The sequence below is a fragment of the Alexandromys fortis genome, unplaced genomic scaffold (assembly GCF_014885135.2).
Source record: "Alexandromys fortis isolate MF-2015 unplaced genomic scaffold, M_Fortis_MF-2015_v1.1 scaffold_30, whole genome shotgun sequence".
NCBI classification, from domain to species: Eukaryota; Metazoa; Chordata; class Mammalia; order Rodentia; family Cricetidae; genus Alexandromys; species Alexandromys fortis.
Window position 1 is genome coordinate 12,514,805 of NW_026067922.1, and position 21,864 is coordinate 12,536,668.

At 43.1% G+C, this 21,864-nt stretch overlaps 1 protein-coding gene across 1 annotated transcript in view; it reads left to right on the plus strand.

The window, feature by feature from the left end:
- Positions 1-2,632: 2,632 nt before the first annotated feature.
- The window catches only part of Adam17 (ADAM metallopeptidase domain 17), a 48,675-nt gene continuing 29,443 nt past the window's right edge, over positions 2,633-21,864 (plus strand). Inside the window, exons 1-2 of the mRNA XM_050141909.1 lie at positions 2,633-2,960; positions 14,585-14,717. Of these exons, the coding sequence (XP_049997866.1) occupies positions 2,864-2,960; positions 14,585-14,717 (230 nt within the window). The 5' untranslated portion in view covers positions 2,633-2,863. The remainder of the gene's footprint in view (positions 2,961-14,584; positions 14,718-21,864) is intronic.

Genomic DNA, 21,864 nt, shown 5'->3' on the forward strand with positions numbered 1-21,864 from the left:
TTTATTTGTCCTCATTTTTTTTTTTTTTTTTTTGAGTCAGGGTTTTTCTGTGTAGCCCTGGCTGCCTTGAACTCAGGGACCCTCCTTTTTCTGCCTCTTGACTGCTGGGATGAAAAGCCGTCACGATTAAGAGCCTCCTTTATTAAATCTTGAAGCTATTTCAGATGTTCAGATGAAGCCATGGCACAACATGGTAATGGCTGTATAGCAAATTGTTCCCAAGTAGGATAATAACACAGTAAATCTTTTTAAAATTTTTTTTAGGGGTGTCTTATCTGCATTGTGTGTGTGCACCATGTACATGCACGCTGTCTGGTGGTAAGAAGTTGGCATGAGAGTCCCTGGAACTGAAGTTACAGATGGTTGTGAGCCACCAGGTGGGTGCTTTTTTCTGCGAAGCATCTCTCCACCCCAGTAAACACTTCTGATCTTGTATCTGAGGCTCAGGTGGGGCTGCAATGATCTCAGAAGTTGGCTGCAGCTGTAGAATTCTGTAGACTTGAAGTCTTTGGCTGGTGGCCTGTGTTCCTACCCATCCTTCTGTGTGTTTCCTGTGTGCTCTCAGAGCGTGAATACTGGCTTTTCTTAGTGGCACATACCTGTAGTACCAGGACACCAGTGAGGCTGAGACAGGAGGATATTAGTTCTGAGACCACCCCAAAAGACTATCTACCAATGCTAAAGGAACAGTAACAATAAAGACGGGAGAGCATGAGATGGAAGAGTATGTAAAAACCTAATTTTGGAAGTGACATGCCATTATTTCTACTGCATGTGTGTTGTAAGTCACACCAACAGTGGAGGGAGGGGACCACTGGAGTGTGGTGGACGATCCAGCAGTGCTGTGAAAATTGGAGCTATTTCCTTGACCAGCAAGCAGAAAAAGGATGGCCTGACAGTTAAGTGTACATATATTTATGACGGGAATCCCAAATGTGGCAAACAGTTAATATTTATAATGAAAATGTTGCCTAGTGGGAACATATTTCTAAAATGTTCTTTTGAGAGTAAAAAAGCTTGAAACCAAGTGTGGTGGCTCATGCCCTTATCATCCCAGTGCTTGTGAGGCCGAGGGAGGAACACGCCTGGGCAGAGTTACAAAATAAGCCCATCCCAGACAGGACTCCAAAGCACCTTTCCTTCCCGCTAAAACCAAGACAAATCCCACAATAAACCCTTCAAGACCAGATGTGGACCGTCAGTTTTTCGACTTTAAGTTTCTCCACACAGCTCTGACTGTTATTTTATGAGGCCGTGTTTCTCTGTAGCTTTGGAGCCTATCCTGGACCTTGCACTGTAGACCAGGCTGGGCTCAAACTCCCAGAGATCCTCCTGTCTCTGCCTCCTGAGTGATGCCGCAGCCCAGCCTGACTGTTGTTTTATGTCAGCTTCCTAGCACTGGGATACAGGCACAGCCCAGCACACCAAGCTCTACGTGCCAAGGACCGCTATGCTGACTTAGCCTGAGAACTTGGGGTGTAAAGTAGATCAGGAGTTTTTAAAGAACCAGCAGAGTGGTTCTTAGCCTATGGGTTGTGACCCCTTTGCAGGTCACATATTAGATATTCTGCATATCAGATATTCACATTACTGATCATGATAGTAGCAAAACTACAGTTACGAAGTAGCAACGAAATGTTTTGGTTGGGGGGTGGGGGGAGTCACCACAACATGAGGAACTGTATTAAAGGGTCACAGCATAGGAAGGCTGAGAACCACCAAACTAGTATTCACTAAATATAGCTAATTGCCTTTTCTGGGCAGGGCATTGCAGGGTACACAAAAATATAATCCGCTGTACTAAAGTTACAAACTTGAGGCTATGGAGCCAGAATACTCAAAAGGAATAGCCTAAGACTTTTATTTAAAAAAAAACAAAAACAAAAAACTATACACATCTAATTTTATGGGGTGAACTTTTGCTTTTTGATTTGAAGTATGCCATGAATATGTATGAAAGCCTTTCATATCTAGGAGGATGTAGGGAGTAGAGTTAACTAACATGCCAAAAACTGTACAAACTCAGTAATTGTTGAAAATGACGCAAGACTTTAACTGGGACATTCCACAAGGAACACATTTAAATCAAAGTTTATCTTTTTCTGAAGGACAACTTGAAATCTTATCAGGACGCTAATAATACTCAGTATTACAAACAGCACACGGCACAGTACTTAAAAAAGAAAAAGGTTGCAAAAACACAATTACTCCAAACTCGATGGATCGAGCAGGGAAGCCACGTGAGTCAGGGGAGAGAGAACGTGACAATGGAGGCCTGGGCTCCGGCTGCAAGACGCTGAGCTGCACAGCAGACCCGCCAGGGCCCTGTGGCGGGCTGCACGCCTCCATCCTGTCACCAGCGCCTGCGACATTCTAATCAGAACGAAGGCGGCCGCACGCGCCTGACGGCCTGCCCATCGGCTCCCACCTTCCTTCCCCGCGGTCACCCGGGGACAGAGGCGAGACCGGGCTGGGTCGAGTCAGGACGGCAGGAGCCGAGGGCCAGGATGGCGCCAGTCAGGCCCCAGAGGGGCCAGGAAGGAACAGAGCCGACAAGATGGCGGCGAGCACGCGCCGGGGCGGGGCGAGCCACGCCTCCCAGAATGCTCTGCGGTACCCCTCTTCCGGCTGTGGGTAGCCCGGGGGTCTGCGGCTGCGGCCGGAAGCGGGCTGGAGCTACTCTCAGCGAGCGCCGCCTGCACTTCCGGGGCCTGGAGCTTCGCTCTAGTTCTTCCCTGTAGGCGGCGCGGGAGGGAAAAGTTTGCGGGGCAGTGCTGTGAGGATCACCTCCTCCTCCCAATGTGAGCAGTTTCCCCGAACACTCTCCAGGAGCAGGTTACCCAGAGAGGTGGCGGACGGGAACATGAGGCAGCGTCTCCTCTTCCTGACCACTTTGGTGCCTCTCGTCCTGGCGCCCCGACCTCCTGCGGACCCGGACTCTGGCTCCCACCCGCGACTTGGTAAGAGTCGGGGGAGCAAACTTGAAGGCTGGCCTCAGAGGCTCGGAGGGACGGAGGCGCTGGGTGCGGGGTATGGGGCGCTAGTGGCGCGTCCCCAAGGTCCCAGTGTGGGAAGGGGGTGTGGCTCTCGGCGGTCAGCGAGAGGAAAGACACGGGATTGTCTCTGAGTGAGGAAGGACATCCTGGACGGGGTCTCTCACAGGGACCGAGGGCTAGAGAGGGGTCAGGTCTCCTCGTTTTGTATTTCTGGAATGTGTTTAGCGGAGAGGTGCAGGCATGGGGATGGTTCGCGCGTGGAGGGTCGAGGTCCTTTGCTTGCTAAGTGATTCTGAAGGGTTAGGGGTGTCTGCCAAGAGCAAGACCCTGGAAGAAAGGACGGCCCCAGAGCCCCACAGCGACATGCTGGCTCTCAGAGGCTAACTAGAATTTCTTCTGGTGGAGGCACTTAAGCAGTAATCTGGTTGGAAGGCGGCGACCGAAGTAGTTTCATTTGCCTTTCCTGACTGGGTCTGGAGTCTCGGAGTTCGAATTCCAGATCCCCCTTGACCACTTGCTTGTCGGAGAGGTGCTTGGTGGAGAGAGCGAGGCTAAAAGTTCCCAATCCAACTCTGGATTGACCACCGCGCGTGCTTTCCTTGCAGCTTTGGGCAGATTCCCAGGGCTGACCCGTTCGAACCGTTTTGAGCCTCGAGCCCAGAGGTTTCCTACTTAGATTTTCTAGAGAGATCGGATTGAGAGGATGGACATGCGGTAGAGGTGTCGTTTGCTGATAGGGAACTTACCGGTACTTTAGGACTCTAGCTTTCAAAATGTTGCCCTCTGCGACAGTCAGCCAACGGTAACAGAGTGTGAAAGAGTGCATTCCCCGTTGTGTGAAGTTAAGGTCTTGTCATTATAGTATTTTATTATGCAAATTGAAGCCCTGTGGGTTTTCTTTAAGTTTGTTTTGAGACAGGGACTCCCTCTGTAGCCCAGCTTGGCCTGGAACTTGCTGTGTAGACAAGGCTGGTCTCGAACTCAGAGACTGGTTGCTTCTGCCTCCGAGTGCTGGGTTAAAAACCTTGCACCACCACTCCCAACCTTGTCAGTTTTTTCCCTTGTGTTTGTATCTTATTCTCTGAACAGAGGTTGTAATTGACTGGCACAGACATTGAATGTATTTTTTTTTAAAATTCAAATAACTTTCTGGTGTGTGTTAGCATTTTAAAATGAATTACAAGTGACAAGATGAAAGAAAGTCAAAGGAGCTAGCTAGGAAGTACTGAAATCTTAAGATGATAAAAGCGGAAGGAAAACTTTTCAGAATAACAGAGCATGAAAGGACACGCTCATTTTCAGGACGCTATTAAGAATAAACTTGTATTTGAGACAGTGAGGTGATTTTTCACCATTCTTACAGGGTTTGTTACAATTCTCCTGTCCGCAGGTACAAAGAAAAGCATAAATCAATCCTAGGGAGTCACAGTATAGAGGAAAAACTACATTGTTCTTAGATCTATTCTCAGCAACATTTGCAGATCATGGGACTTTTTAATTCTTGTTTATTTTTACTACCGAGTCTCACTAGATAGCCCTGGCTGCCCTGGAACTTGCTATGCAGACCAGGCTGGCTCTGCCTTTCTCTCTCTCTCTCTCTCTCTCTCTCTCTCTCTCTCTCTCTCTCTCTCTCTCTTTCTCTAATTCTAATAGCAAAGTATAGCACATCTGTGTTAGAAAAACAAAACAACAAAAACAAATCTCTTGATCTAAAATTTGAAGAACTCATATTGGGGCTGCCAGGAATTATGCCTGGTATTGAGATGCAAAGTAAATGATAATCCACCTTTGAAAGTTGCTGACTTGGGGTAAGGAGACTCATTCAGGGACCTAAGCAGGCACTTTTAAAGCCACATGGAGTGCGTTAAGACATGCTGGTGGCAAGTACTCTCTCTCTCTCTCTCTGTGTGTGTGTGTGTGTGTGTGTGTGTGTGTGTGTGTGTGGTGTGCTGATAAACTCGAGGTAAATTTCAAAATGTTTCAGACACAAAAAATCTGTGACCTACTTCTTCCACCCACTCCATCCTCTTTTATTATTCAAAGTAACACAAAGGAGAAACAGTTTTGAAATCAAAGTGAGACTTATCCACCCCAGCTGTAACTTCACTATGATATCATGACTAAGCTCATGTGACTCATAACTTTCCTAAATTATGCAATTCATAACAGTTCCTGAAATCACTTTTTGTGACCAACAGAATACCTTAAAAGCCAAGTTTCTGTTATGTATATACTTTTTGCTCTTCAGAAAATTGATACCTAAATCAATATTTAGTACATTTATGATCTAAACATAGAACCAAATGGGTTAATAAAAAAAACCCTATGTCCTTAAACTATGAAACTATTTGTTGGTCTTGAACATCCATGTCTAAATAGTTGGGTTAGGTTAAACAGCAAATAATAGCATGAACTGCCAAACAAACAGAAATGCCCTTCTTCAGATTTCCACAAGGCTCTGTTCATCTCTTCATGCTCATGACAAGTCACTGCATTCTTCTGAGACCTATTTTTTCCTACTCAATAAACAGTGGAGCAAGTTGGGCAGTGGTGGCGCACGCCTTTAATCCCAGCACGCAGGAGGCAGAGGCAGGCGGATCTCTTAGTTTGAGGCCAGCCTGGTCTACAAGACCTAGTTCCAGGATAGGCTCCAAAGCTACAGAGAAACCCTGTCTCGAAAAATCAATAAATAAATAAATAAACAAACAAACCAAACAGTTGTAGGGTGGTGACGTCGCCCAGGAGGGCAGTGCTTGCCTGGCCTTTCTGCTCAAGGCTCTGAGTTCGAGCCCATCTCACAGCTCATTATCAGCAGCACAGTTGCACTCAGGGTTTCGATGTGCGGCTCTTCATGCTAAAGTTGCTGTTGACAAGCCGCAGTCCTCTGAGATCCAAATCCTTAATACAGAGATTACTCTGCTCTGCAGGGGTAGTTAAAGAGGTGACCATTTCTGTGAGAGGATGAAGAACTAAGCAGAGAGCCCCAGTGAGGGAACTGGAGAAGTCCTTTTAGCTTTCATAGGTGTTTCCAGAACGTTAAGTGTGAAAGTCCTCCACATCTGAGTGTGTTTGATTTTTGGATCCTTCGCTGTGTGTGTTGTGGAAGAACACCGGTGTATAAGTGGAAGGATAATTTGAAGAGCCTGTGGACTGGCTTGGCAGGGAAGGAACGACAAGAGTCTTCACCATGGTAGGGAAGTGAAAGAAAGGTTCCTAGTGCTGCTTTGCTCCAAATCAGCGGGCACGTCCCTCCCCAGCTTCCTCTTTGTGCCTCACCCAACAGGAGTTGCGACCTCCAAAGAGTTGGGCTGCTGCTCTGGTTTCACTTGCTCTTTGCGTTCCCTAACTTCTGAGTCTCTGACCTTGTCTTGTTCTCTGAAGCCCCACTCGTATCCAGCTGACGTTTACACCTCTGTCTTCAAAAGCACGGTAGTGTGGAAAGTCCAGAATTATGCTATTTATTTTTGTCTTTGGTTTTGATTGGAAGAGGGAGGGGCTGCCCCTTGTTTGCTTTAATTTGCACCAGTGTACCACAGATTCTCACGGCCCAGGCTTTCTTCAGGGGTTCACCTGGACTCTGCAGATCCTTTAGGGCCTAGCAGCTGCTGGTTACAGGACTTGCTAGAGTCTTGACCTAGGTTAGGTTCAGCCTTGGTAAGCACTGACCGTAGAGAATTAGTTGAAACAGCTGACACTCCCCAAAAGTCACTTTTGGTTCCAAGGTTCTGGTTCCCTGGCCTAGTAGAGAGCACTGCTTTCCGTGTTTCATCCCTTCGGCCCAAGAAGGATACATCCGTTCTGAGGGCTTCTCGCACACACTGGCCAGACTGCATCTCTCTGCTGTGTATTCTGGGAGTACTGACCTTGGGTCTTCAGCAAGGCCCAGCAAACAGTGGTGCAGCCCAGGCTTCGTTTTTTCCATTTTTATTGTTGTTTGGACAAAGAGTCACACTTTGTAGCCCACACTGGCAAGTGCCAGGGTGAGTGTGTGTGCGTGTGTGTGTGTACTTACAAATGTACATACATACACGCATACATACGAATATCTACCTAGGTAGCCAAGCTAGAATCCCAGGAGTCTTTTAGTGATACTCAATGTTCATTCAGCAGCTTACTGATTTCCCAGATACCAATCTTGTTTGTTCCATACTGAAGTTCGTGGAGATTTCTACTTAACAGTGCCTTTACTCAAGAGTCCAAACTCCTTAATATTTCACTCCATGTTCATTAACTGACCTCCTTCTGCCGCTCCAGTCTCACAAATCAATCTTTATTTCTTTTTAGAGAGGGTCTCACTTTGTAGTTCTCCCAGTTTGTAACTCACTGTGTAGGCCACGCTGGTCTTGAACTCACAGAGATCTGCCTACCTCTGTGGTTTAGTGCTGGGTTTAAAGGCATTCGCCACCACAGATGGCCTCATGCCATATTCTTGCTGAGATGTTCTACACTACAGTTCAGCTGAATTACCTTTCCACTTCTGTGTTTTGCACAGACATAACTGCAAGCAAAACACACATAGAACTGGAGTTACAGATAGTTGTAAGTACCATGTGGGTGCTAGGAATCAGACCTACATACTCTGGAAGAGCAGCCAGTGCTCTTAGCCACTAAGCCATCCCTCAAATCCTGACCTCGTCCTTTTACTACAGATAGTACTTCCAGGGAAAGCACTTTGGCTTGCCAGGCAGGGATGCTAATCCTGCTGTGTTTTTCCATATTGATTGTCACACTTTTTCTTTTGGCAGGTGAACACTTTATGATAATTCTGTGATTGTTTGTCCCCAGTGTACTAAAAATGTATTTCCTTTTATTTCTGTCACATTGCCAGGAGGTTCTTAATGAGTATTAGTTGAATAAATGAGTCCTGGTTTGAAAAGAACAAAAAAGTGTGTTTGGGAAAGTTGAGACAAAGGTCGGAGAATAGAGAAAACACAAAAGCAGAAGGACGATAGGTCCCTTACTAAACACCACTAGATAATGCCAGGTGGGGGAACTACAGGAGAGGAGCAGGGCAGTGGTACTTAGAGAACATTCTCCAGCTGACCTTTTAAACGGTCTCGTTTTCTAAGCGTGTTTCTAGCTAGCTGAACTAAAAGGTTCAGCTGTTTCACATGGTGGATGTAATCACAGAATGGAATGGGCAACTGCTTTGGAATTTATAGAGTCTGTGACCAGGTGCTGAGCAAACAAGGCTCTTCAGGTCTCCGGTTGAGTATGAACTGCAGTAAATGATACTGTAGTAAAGTAGGTGAGTTATACTGTGTGTGTGTGTCAGAGTCTCACTATGTATCACTGGCTGGCCCTGGAACTCACTGTCTCAACCAAGTTGGCCTCACACTCTGCCTCCTGTGTGCTGGGATTAAAGGTGCACACCACCATGCTGGGCAGCAGTTTATACTTTACTGAGAGATTTGGGTGGGATGAGAGAGAAATTTTGTTGCTAGGTTATAGGAGAATGTGACCACCAACAGTTAAAGTTCTGGAAGTGAGCTGCAGTGGGAAGCTGAGGATCCAAGGGGCACTTTCTAAGAGACAATATCAGGAGCAGTAGTTGGTTCCAGTTTGCCTTCCAAGAGAGAGCTGTTTTTTATTGAGTTGTTTGTAATGGCTCCAGGACATCTAATTTGTAATATCCAGTTATTAAAAGAAAATAATTGCAATGGAAACTATTGCTAACTATTTTAAAGTGTGTTAGCAAGCTACATTTAAAAGGCGCTTATTATAGACAGCATGTGCAAAATAACTCAGTGTTTCTATTTTGCCCTTATTTTTCTTCCTGCTCCATTTTTATACATAGTTAAGATATTTGGGATATGAATAGCTTTTAAAACCCTCCCTTTGCTCAATATTGTAGGTGTTCTGCTATGAGCAGGCTTTTAAATGGTGGATGGTTTCCCCCTGTCCTTGGGACATTTCCACAGCTTCTCTCTGTTTTACAGTTTAGCTTATCCTGTTTCTGGTTCTTGTTTTTAAAAGCAGTGCAAGGTTGAATAAAGAGTGAACTGGATGACCTGGATCTTAAACACGCATTACCTGTAAACACGAGCCTGGTGCCTACTGTGCCTTGCTGTAAATTTAAGGAAGCGTGCAAGAAGCACCCTATGTGGAGTGTCCCCACAGTCTTGCTTATGTATTAGCTGCTTGGTCTCCAGCTGGAAGCATTATTTTTAGTTGTTTACTACTTTAGCTTAAGTGGTTTTCTCTCTCCTCTTCCTTATGGTATAGGACAGGGAGGCCTTTAGGGGCTGGTGTCCCTCCGTGTTGCCTAGGGTGACTTCGAACTCTAGCCTTCCTCTTGCTTCAGCTTTCAGTAGCTAAGCTTGCCAGTAGGAGCCATCATGCTGCCACACTTGCTTAGTGGTTTTTAAACCTGAATTCACATGAGAATTACCTGGAAGGCGACATAAATTGCTGGTCCATACACTGAGGGTTTCTGAGTGTTCGTATTTCTAACAAGCCCCCAGCTGCCGATGCAGCTGGTTTGGGAGAACCACACCCTGAGGAGCCCTGGTCCGTGTTATTGACAATGAAAGTATAATATTGAGGTAGGTTTCTAAGTCAGTAGGTATGATTATGATCTTAATGAAACTGAGTTCATGTACCAGCCTGTATCAAGGCAATTGAAGACTTGTGTTGGCACTTCAGCATCGAGAATTCATGTAATTTGTGAATGTGAGCCTGATGAGCCAAGCTTCTATGCTGAAAGTTTTAACAATAAATCCTATGATGAGAGCCGCATGTGGTGGTCTTCACTAGGAAGGTGGATGCAGGATCAGGAAGGAGTTCAGGGCTAGCCTGGGGCCCCCGTGAGCAATACCACAATAAAAAGACGTTGTGGTGAATAAAACGTGGCTCCTTCCTGGCCATTTTTTAATCTGTGAGATAAAACATGTCATAAAACAAAAAGTGTCAGAAGAAAGATACTGAGAGCTGTAGAGTCCAGAGGGAAGAAAGGCCATTTTGCTTGAAATGCTGAAAGGCCAAGACCAACTAGGTAGACAGTCCCAGGAGGCCTGGCTATCTTCACAGGCTTTTAAAAGCATCATTTCAGAAAAGCTTGAGTTTCTCAGCCTGGATGAAATTCAAAAACCCAGTGCTGTGTTGCATTCGGGTTTGGTTGTATTTTTCTTCCTTCCTTTGGTTCTCTGACACAGCAATGGCATCAGAGTTTGGGGTGGTAGAAGCGTTATTTAGTCCTCATTCGAAGTGTTCTGTGGAGATAGTGTAGTGACTCACTCAGCATAGCCCCCAGGAGAAAAGCTTGGACATTGTTGAACAAGTTGGTTGACTAAAAGGGCAAGCTTCTGGAAGGTTTTCTGTTGGTGACCCTAAGCTTTGTGATTGCAGAGTCAAATCACCAGCCGCCATCTTGTGGTGGGAGAGCTGATAATATCTGACACAGCTTTCTTCTGGATTGACTTTAAAAGGAAATTCTGTTAACACAAAAAAAATAGGGTAATATCTAGCAACTGTGAATTTTGAATCAGAGCCTTGAACGAATGTTGATTAACTTTGATCTGGTAGTAGCATGCCTGCACTCTTTTTTTTATTATACATTTTTATTGATATTTATTGAGCTCTACATTTTTCTCTGCTCCCCTCCCTGCCTCTCTTCCCTCTCCCCTTCAACCCTCCCCCACGGTCTCCATGCTCCCAATTTACTCAGGAGATCTTGTCTTTTTATACTTTCTACTTCCCTTGTAGATTAGATCTATGTAAGTCTCTCTTAGGGTCCATATTGTTGTCTAAGTTCTCTGGGATTCTGGTTTGTAGGCTGGCTTTCTTTGCTTTATGTTTAAAAACCACCTATGAGCCAGGCGATGGTGGTGCATGCCTTTAATCCCAGCACTCGGGAGGCAGAGGCAGGCAGATCTCTGTGAGTTCAAGACCAGCCTGGTCTACAGAGCTAGTTCCAGGACAGGCTCCAAAACCACAGAGAAACCCTGTCTCAAAAAAACAAAAAAAAAAAAAAAAAAAACCCACCTATGAGTGAGTACATGTGATAATTGTCTTTCTGTGTCTGGGTTACCTTACTCAAAATAATGTTTTCTAGCTCCATTTTCCTGCAAAATTCAAGCTGTTGTTATTTTTTTTTTCTGCTGAGTAGTACCCGTTTTGTAAATGTACCACATTTTCCTTATCCATTCTTCGGTCGAGGGGCATTTATGTTTTTTCCAGGTTCTGCATGCCTGCACTCTTGCTTTCTCGGGTTTACTTAGGTATTTAACAGGAAGATAATCTTTCCTACCACCCTATAGAAACTGTTTAATACTTTTATCTTGCTTTAATGTCCACACCCCTTTTCTCTGTTCCTTAGCTAGTTCCTTGCTTCCTTTTTTCCCTTCCCTCCCTCCATTCCATCCCTTTATTTCCTCCCTTCTTTCTTTGGAGACAGAGACTTACTATGAATGCATTTCTCTGACCTGAAGTTTGTGTGTAGCCCCCACTCTCCTGCAACTGTGCTTTTCTTGTCCCAGCCTCCGGAGTGCCAGGTTTATAGGCGTGCGCCCCAGGCCTGCCTGGCTGAGTGAGATCTGTTTTCTTGTGCATTCTGTGCTTCATACTACGATGAGTATTCTGTAGCACAAGGAGTTTTGCTGCTGTGTTTCAGCCCTTGGACTATTTAGTGCTTGGCTCACAGCAGCCGGTGAATGAGCTGAGGAACAGACTGATTGGGAATATTCAGGGACTATGCTCTTGGGTTCATTCATTTTCTTAAAATTTACTTACTTTAATTTTGTGTCTGCCTCTTATGCCTGCATGTTTGTGTCTCACTAGTGTCTGTTGTTCTTGGAGGTCAGAAGAGGGTGCCAGGTCTTATGGAACTAGAGTTGTGAGCCACTATTTGGATGCTGGGAACTAAACCTCAGATCTCTGCAAAAACCGCAATTACTCTTAACTTCTGACCTGTCTCTTCAGGCCTAAACATATATATATATATATATTTTTTTTTTTTTTTTTTTTTCTCGAGACAGGGTTTCTCTGTAGCTTTGGAGCCTGTCCTGGAACTAGCTCTTGTAGACCAGACTGGCCTCAAACTCACAGAGATCCACCTGCCTCTGCCTCTCGGGTGCTGGGATTAAAGGCATGCACCACCACTGCCCGGCCTACATTATTTTTAAGGCTGGATGTGAAAGCACAGGCAGGCCTGCAACCCCAGCACCGGGGAGGTGGGATAGGATCAGGAGTTCAGGGTTATGCTGTGTTATATAGCTTGTTCAGGGCCACCGTGGACTGCAGGAGATCTGTCTCAGTCACACCTCGCCGTACTCCCAACTCTGTCACTCTTAAAAAATGAGTGTGATGGCTTGTATTTTTAATCCTAGCACTTGGAAGACTGAGGCAGGAGGGTTGCTGTAAATTGGAGGTCAGTTTGCACTACACTAAGGCCCTGTCTCAGAAACCCAAAACAAACAAGCAAACAAACAAAATACCCATAATCCCAGCACTTGGAACGCTTGAGTTTCTGGGCTGCATAGTACACTCCTGTCCCCAAATAAAATTACTCTTAATTTTTGGTTGACATGAAATAATTGGATGCTTTTGACATTTCTTTTAAAACCATTTAAGTTTTTACTGTGTAACAATAAACATTAGCCCAGAGTGCTGCTGCCCTGTGGTGAGGAATTCTAGGTCCATTTGAATGATTTGAATGGCCATGATTATTGAAAGAAAAGGAAAATATCAGCTCATGTATTTTAGGCAGCCAACATTTATTTTTATTTTATGTATGTGAGTGTTTGCATGTGCCCGATGACTGAGGAGGCCCGGAGAGGGTGTCAGAACCCCAGGAACTAGAGTGACGGGCAGGTGTCAATCACCATGTGGAACATACAGGAACAGAACTTGGGTCCTCCACAAAAGCAGAAAACACCCTAAGCATTGAACCATCTCTCCAGCCCCCTTTAGACAGTTTAAAAAGAGACTAAAGTCTCCATATTGTTCTCTAAAAACCACTGTTATTAAGTTAAAAACCTTACTTTAAAGCTCTTCTTTTGGAGGAGGCAGCAGAGGCTTTAAAAACATGGAGAGCACTGGCATATACTTTATTATAGTAGCTCAGGTTTTGAATCTCGTACTTTTTCTGAACTGCCTGCAGGCAGTGTGTCTTTGTTTTCTTGGCTGGTGACTTGGTCTGGTAAAGCAATAGGTGTTGGTTTCCTTCTGGGCATTAATGCCCTCTCCCTATACCTGAGTTGGTAGATGCTGGTGTGTCTGTTGGGGGTGGCCATGGTAGTGATGCTATTGCCAGCCCTCGGGTTTGAGACTGAGTCTTGCTGACAAGCCCAGACTGGTCTGGAACTTGGGTTTGGGGACTTGTGTGATTTCCTGGTTTTAGTTTCTTAGGCTGTTAATACATATCATTTATCAGTCTTCTTAGTACCTGTTCATGGATGAGGGATTAAGTTAGCTCAGTTGGACAGGGAAAAGGTTGATCAGCTACTTTTATCTTGGACATTTTAAACATGCACGCTAGAAATGCCTTTTATCTTGAAGTCTCATGGTACTCTTTGGTGTCTAACCTCACTCCGAGTCCAGCTTCCGGCCCTTCAAGAGTCTTCCCACAGCTAGCTTGTTTGCAGCACTGAGTGTTTCTGTGTTCTTAAGTCTGTTACCTCCTTGCCCCTCCCTGCTTCTAGGAGAAACTGGGTCATTTGTTCTGCAGGAATCTAACTTTCTAGGCGTGGTTGATGGCTTCCTGCACTAGTTATTTAACTTGGCAGCATCTGAACCTTTTATGTCCTAAGAATTTGAACTTAGATCTTTATTAATTCAAGTTCATTCTTTTTGTAAGGACGTGATTTGTTGGCCACACACCCGAGCACTTCAGCTTATTGTCTGGCACAATTGTCTAGTAGGTTTAAGTGCTAAAAACCTTTAAGATTATTGACTTAATTTTTATGTTTATGAATGTTTTGCCTGTATGTATATATGTGTACCACATGTGTGTGGTTTGTGCCAATGGAGGTCAGAAGAGGGTGTCAGATTCCCTGGACCTTGATTTATGGATGGTTGTCAGCAGCCATGTGGGTGCTAGGAACTGAACCTGGGTCCTCTTCCTCTGCAAGAAAAGGTGCTCTTACTGATCCCTCTCTTCAGCCTCTGGCAACCTTTATCAGTCTGTTAAAGATTTGTTTACTTTATTCTATGAATGCTTTACCTGTGTGTGTTTATGTGTATATGCCATATGTATACCTGGTACCCATGGAGGTCAGAAGAGGGCCTTGGATTCCCCTCCTTGGAGTTACAATTACAGGTAGTTGTGAGCTGTCATGTGAGTGTTGGGATCTGAACCCAGGTCCTTTGGAAGAGCAGCAAGTGCTCTTCACTTCTGAGCCACAGCTTCAACCTCCATAATCTTTAAAAAAATTTTTTTTAAATTGTGTCTGTGTGACTGTATGTGTTGTGTGCCCACAGAGGCTAGAAGACGGCTTTAGATCCCGTGGAGCTGGAGCCATAGGTGCTTCTGAACCATCTGATGTGTGTACTGGGATCCGAATTTGGGTCCTCGTGACTGAGTGGGAAATGTTCTTAACTGACTGAGCTGTCTGTCTAACCTGCTAATAACTTTTTTATCTTTATTTCAGAGAAACTTGATTCTTTGCTCTCAGACTACGATATCCTCTCTTTGTCTAATATCCAGCAGCACTCAGTAAGGAAGAGAGACCTACAGTCTGCGGCACACTTAGAAACACTACTAACTTTTTCAGCTTTGAAAAGGTAATTGGAATTGTACATAGAGTAATACTGGGGCAATGTGAAGGTGGGGCAGGCTGGCTTGTTTTGACAAAAGCAGTAAAAAAAGGTATCTACAGAAATCTTAGGTCAAGATTTGTACTTGATGTAATTACAGTATGTCCTGTGTGACTCTTAACACTATTTAATGTCTATTTTAAAAATGTTTAAAATATTTTTAAAAATTTATTAATATTTTAAAGGAAATGAGTATCCCAAGAGTATTACCAATGATAACCATATTTATAAAATTCTAACAGTTTTATTAATTGAATGTTATAATACTTTTTATTTATTTTATTATGTATTCAGTGTTCTGCCTGCAGGGATACATGCAGGCCAGAAGAGGGCACCAGATCAGATGGTTGTAAGCCACCATGTGGTTGCTGGGAATTGAACTCAGGACCTCTGGAAGAACAGCCAGTGCTCTTAACCTCTGAGCTATCTCTCCAGTCCTATTTTCAAAAATTTTTATTCATTGTTTATGTATGAGTGTTTTGCCTGTCTTTATACCACATGTATGTTTGGTGCCTTCAGAGGTTAGGGCATTGGATTCCCCAGGACTGGAGTCACAGAGGTTTGTGAACTGTGATGTGGATGCTGGGAATCCAGCCTGGATCTGGAAGAGCAGCCAGTGTTTTTAACTGCTGATCCATCTCTCCAGCCCCTATTTTAAAAATTTTTAATTATTTATTTTTACTATTTATGTTTGTATCTGTGTGAGTATACATGCATGGGTGTGTTGTAGTGTCTGAGGAAACCAGAAGAGTATCTAATCTCTTAGAGCTGGCATTACAGGCTCTTGTGAGCCACCTCAATGTGAGTGCTGGGATCTGAACTGACAGTTAAAAGGGCAATAAGATGGGACTGGAGACATGGCTCTGGTTGAGAGCACTGACTGCAGGGTACCCAGTTTGATTCCTTGCAGCCACATTAGTTGCAAATATACATACATAAGAAAGAATACATAAAATCTTCTTTGAAAAACAGTGGGGAATATAAATATATGAGCTTTTAAAAAATTCACTGGATAAGATTTTTATATAACAATAAACATGAGTAAGGTTGCCAATATTTTTTAGGTCAAAAAACCCAGCTCAAACAGCCACAAAAGGCTAGGATCCACCCACTTAGTACTCCAGTTAAAGAGACAGTGGTGAGACACATATTAGAAACAGGGGTTCAGGGACCATCAAGTTCATCTTCTAGGTTCCATCATGAGGTTTACTCTAAGCAGAGAGAACACTGGGTCATGGGAAAGAGATGCTTAGAATTAAGCAGTGCTGATCAAGATGTGATTCTCCCTGTCCTAGTCTCGGTTCTGGTTCATTCGGTGGTCCAAAGAAGTCCTCATTGGTTGTCATTACTCTTATTCTTACATTTTATTCTTATTCTTGTCATTACTCTTAAGGCTTGGGTGTAGCCTTACACTTCTGGATTATTGTTCTCATCTGGGCTCCTGTGAGAGTTTGTTCTTCCTGGGAATACACAGTACTTGTGTGCCCAATCCAAGTGCAGAGATTCCCAAGTGCTTGTTCAGTAATATATGTATCTGGTTTAAGAACCAAATTGTCCCAGAGAAACAGATTAGTTTGTAAAGTGCTTGCCTAACACACTCAAGGTCCTGCGTTTATTCCTAGTACCCCACCCCAAAACAAAGAAAAAGCAACCTTAAAGAGACTATAGTAAGTCATTTTCTAACTTAATCCTAGATCCAAAGAGGTTTTTTTGTTTATAAACTTCTAAAAAGTTTTAGTGCATTAAAATATTTTTTAAACATTTACTTATTATCAATGGGGATACTCACACTACAGCAAATGAGTAGAAATTAGGACAGCTTGTAGGAGTTGGCTCTTACCTTCCACTGTGTGAGTACCAGGGGCCATCAGACTTGGCAGCAAGAGCCTTTGCCCATTGAGCCATCTTGATGCCTCTTCAGTGCGTGCATAGTTTTGCATGTAGATTAAAGTGTAGATACATGCCACCATGCCCTCAGTATGTTGGTGAGTTCAACCAACACAGACAAAGTTTTCATCTGAAATGAGCATGTACAGAATTTGTCTTGTTATTACACCCTGAAAAGTAAGTAAAAGTAACTTAATCAGATTATTTATTCATTCATTCATTTGTGACAAGGTCTTGCTGTGTAGCCCAGGCTGGGCTGGAACTCACTGTATGGATCACACAGGATTTAAACTTGCATAATTCTGTTTTTCAGGAGCTAGGATTACAGGTGTGTGCCTCCACATCTTGTTTGGTGTGGTGCTGGGGAACATGACCTTTTGCCTGCCAGACAAGCCCTCTGCCAGCTATGCTATGTACCCAGCCTAGTGCACTAGGTTTTTATCAGGTGGCTTTCATCTTCTCTAAGGACAAATTTCTCACACAGTTGTTTTGATTTATGTTTCAAGTGAAACATTTCATTTGTTTTTATGAATTATAGTTTCATAATTTTTTGCTACTGAGTTTGTTCATTTGGCTACTGAATTTAGTATTGCTTAGTATATTAAGGAAATTGGTCAGTTGTTGCATATTACTGATATTTTGTGCAAGAAGTTTATTTTTTTGGATTTTTGAGACAGGGTTTCTCTGTAACTTTGGAGCTTGTCCTGGAACTAGCTCTTGTAGACCAGGCTGGTCTCGAACTCATGGAGATCCACCTGCCTCTGCCTCCTGAGTGCTGGGATTAAAGGTGTGCACCACCACCGCAAGAAGTTTTTAATAGTATTTTATTTTTCTAATCATTGCCATATCTACATGTTATTTTTAGTAACTTTAGAACTTATATACAAATAGTAAAATATTGACTATAGATAGTATCATTTTGGCTATTTAGCTTCCAAGCAACCTAAAAATTGAGTGTATTGTTTACCAGACACTTGGCATAGCTTGTCTCTAATTCTTCCATTATCTTGATAGTTGTTTCCTTTTAAAGACACACACCTTTGGTTCGTAGAAGCTAGATGACATGCCCACAATAGATAGCTGTTTGTGCACAGCCGTGTCCAGAATTAAGAGTTACTTTTTTTAGCACTGGTGAAAGTTTACTAAGGAATGGGTGGGAAGGGAGATGGCTTAGTGTGAGTGTGCCTGCTGACAACACGAACTCTACCCTCAGAACCTGCATGGTAGAAGACTGCCTCTACATGTGTACCGTGGCTCGTGTGTGTCCACACACAGGCCCAGTACTAAATAAGTGTAGTGAAAATGTGTTTAGTCTATAGGAGCAGTGGAGGAGGTACAAAACAAGAACTGAAAATTGAGTTTTCTAGAGATTTGAAGCGGCTTATGCAGTCCTTCCCTGTGACGGGGCAGGTATTTCTGTGGCTTAACGTATTTCTTGTGTTTCACAAGACACTGGTGTGTAAAGAAAATGTTAGTGTAAACTGTGCACTGGGCGGTAGAGGCTGGCAGAGAAAGGAAGGAAGAAAGAAAGAAGGAAAGGAAGAAAGAAGGAAAGAAAATGTTAATTAATATCCATCCCTGTTTACACAGAATCAATTAAGTATTTTTTTATTAATTTACAGTTTTGATCTTGTTTATTAGGAATTGTGTCTAACAATTCTGAAAATGTATCATTGCATTACTTGGTCTTTCATTTAACCTTCAGACTATTGAGTTAAGTCTTTTATATTTTTTTACTTGTAGATGAATGCTTAGGTTTAGTGACTTACAGTCAAGGTCATATAGTAATGGTGGAGGTTGGATTTGAGCCAAGCTTTTCAGACTTCTAGTCCAGTGCTATTCCTCCTCTCATACTGTGTTACCTAACATATAAACAGTCAAGTCTTGGGTAGCGGGAATGGTCAGTGCAGGTGATGGCCAGCCTTGCCTTTGAAAAGCCACTGTTTCTGGTGATGATAGCAAAGGAGAAGATTCTCATTTTAATAGCAGTGGAAGACAAAAGAATTTAAACCAGACTACAGTAGATTTGGATGTGACTGTTAAGGTTGAAAGCATGAAATGAATAATGAAGGATTGCAGCATGAGTAGTGATTTATGAGAAAGGAAACTTGTTTAAAATTTGCCTGCTGAGCTTTCTTTCCTTGTTGACACAATGAATAAACACCCATTCTAAAGTAATGAGAAAGCTGCAAAGTAGTTGTAACTGACTCACTAGCTGAAGGTTTTATAAAGCGCAGTGCTAAGACTAGAAAACTTAAAAAACAAATTTGGGCTTTATTTTTTACCATATAACAGATCTGTTTTTTATAAAAAGTGTGTGTGTTCATGTATGAGTATGGATGCTTGTATTTAAGGCATGGTGCTGCAAGTTTGGAGATCAAAGGACAATCTTGGGCATAAGCCCTCACCTTCTACTTTTTTTTTTTTTGTTTGTTTGTGTTTTTGAAACAGGTTTTCTCAGTGTAGCCTCACTCTGTAGACCACACTGACCTCGAATTCACAGAAATCTGCTTCCCTCTGCCTCCTGAGTCTTGGGATTAAAGGTGTGAGCTACCACCACTCAGCACCCCCCCCTTTTTTTTAATTGATCCTCATATTGGCATAGCAAGTGCTTTACCCACTGAGCCCGTCTCCCCAGTCCTCACAGCAGATTCTTAGTGCAGAAAACCCAGATTGCAGCTTGTGAGACTTTCTTAGGAAGAACGTCAGAGACACTGTCATAGCTCAGGAGAACTTTGACCCTGAACCTAGGGCATTTGTAATAGGGTGCTTTTCTTCCCAAAGTTCCATGGTAACCAAAGTGGAAAGAACATTAGTGATAATGAGTAACGTAGGAGGGCACACTGGATAGCAGGGGAAATGAGCAAGGTTATGAAATGATGTATTGTATCTCTCTCTGACCATCAGAAAGTATATAAGCAAAACTAAAATTACCTTGTATGCTCAGAAAGTTAAAAATAGTCGTTGCTGTGGAGACAGTCCCAGTCTGGGTTTCTTCCTGGCAGTTGAGAGATTTATGCAGACCCACAGGGAAGTAACATTTCATATTTTCAACACCATAGCTGACAAAATTTGTTCCTATGGTTGAGAAGAACAACATAGCTTTCTTCACCTTGGGTATTAGTGGGCACATTGAAAGGTCTCTGTGAATATCAAAGTCTGGCTCCCACCCCCAGCTTTTATTTCAGAATGACAATGCTTTAAAGTATTAAACCATATAAGGAACTGGGACATAATATTTTAATATCCACACTTAGTATCTATGTCCCTGGTAGTAATTATGTATTACTGTTTTTCAAGGTGAGTTTTATTGAGGAGGAAAAAAACCCATGGGTTCTTTTAAATAAACCCAGAAACAGCATTTTGATAATTTTACACAGTAGCAAGACCTCTTCCATAGGAAGCCAGCCTGGTTGCTAGAAGCAGTGAAATACAAATGCATTGTTCAGTTTCACAGTTGATAGCTGTGTAAGTGTGAGTGTGTAACTGCTCAGGTCCAGCTTTTACTTTTATGAAGTAGAGATAATAGACAGATTATCTTAAGAGCAGGTAGATAAAATTAATGGCATATAACAGAGTCTTTAATAGTCAATTTCTGAGATAAGCAGGACACCCAATTTAAACCTTAACTGCCCACATGTGTTTCCTTATTAATCAGTTTCCAGGAAAGAGAAATACATAATCTTTACCCTTATTCCCCAAGAATTAGTTAATGAGTTTTCTTCCATCTTTCCTTTCTTTCTTGTTTTGACTGTACAGAATATGAAGGGTTATTTTTAAAGATTGCATATTTTTAACCAGGATACACAGATGCACTTAATGTAATGATACTTTTTTTAAAATGATTTATTTATTTTTATTTTATGTGCATTGGTGTTTTGCCTTCATGTATGTCTGTGTGAGGGTGTCAGATCCTCTGGAGCTGGAGTTACAGACAATTGTGAACTGTAATGTGTGTGCTGGGAATTGAACCCGGGTCCTCTGGAAGAGTAGGCAGTGCTCTTAACAACTGAGCCTTCTATCTCTACTTGTAATGGTACTTTTTGCAAAAATGGATTTCATAGTACTTGGAAATGCTCTCTAAAAATTAGACAGCAGGTGCCTGAAGCTCCAAACAGCCCTCAGGATGGAGGCAAGGAGTGTTCGGTGACTCATGAGAGCTGTGCTGCAGATGAAATGACTACTTCACGACAGCCGACTGCCCCTGTGTGCACACAGTGCTAGACAAAACATCCTCCTTTCCAGTCCTTTCTAATGGGTCTCAGTGCTACAAGGAAAACCAGTCGGGTAGAACTCTCAAGCAGTCAGAGGACCCCCTTCATAGTTTCTTTTTTTTTAATATTTATTTATTTATTTGTTTGTTTGTTTATTTATTTATTTATTTATTTATTTATTTATTTATTTATTATGTATACAGTATTCAGTATTCTGTCTGCATGTATGCCTACAGTCCAGAAGAGGGCACCAGATCTCACTACAGATGGTTGTGAGCCACCATGTGGTTGCTGGGAATTGAACTCAGGATCTTTGGAAGAGCAGCAATGCTCTTAACCACTGAGCCATCTCTCCAGCCCCCTTCATAGTTTCTTTATGTATGTATGTGTACACGTGTATCATGAAATACATGTGAAGGTCAGAGGACAACTTGAGGGATTTAGTGCTTTCTTTCCATCATGTAGGCCCCACAGATAGAACTCAGGTTGTCAGGCTTGGGAGCAAGTGCCTTTACCTGTGAGTTGTCCTGCCAGCCCCCAGCGCCCCTTTAAAGACCATTTTAAAATTAGTTTCTTTAGCTGGGCGGTGGTAGTGCACATCTTTAATCTCAGCACTCAGGAGGCAGAGACAGGCAGATCTGTGAGTTAGAGGCCAGTCTGGTTCACAGAGTGAGTTCCAGGACAGTCAGGACTGTTACATAGAGAAACCCTGTCTCAGAAAAAAAAAAGAAAGAAAAATAGTTTCTTTTGTTCTGCCGAGGTTTTATAACTAAACCAATTAGTCCGTTTATCTTTGCAGGAGAAGTAATGTTACATGTCCCAATAAGTTGTTATTAGCTGCTGTGGGTCTGGAGAGATGACTTTGTGGTTAAAGCACTTGCTACTTTTACAGAAGACTGGAGTTTCCCAGCACCCACGTTGAACTGCTCACAACCACCTGTAACTCTAGCTTCAAGGGATCCAGCACTCTCTTCTGGCCTTCTAGGGCACTCACCACCTTGTACTCATGCCCA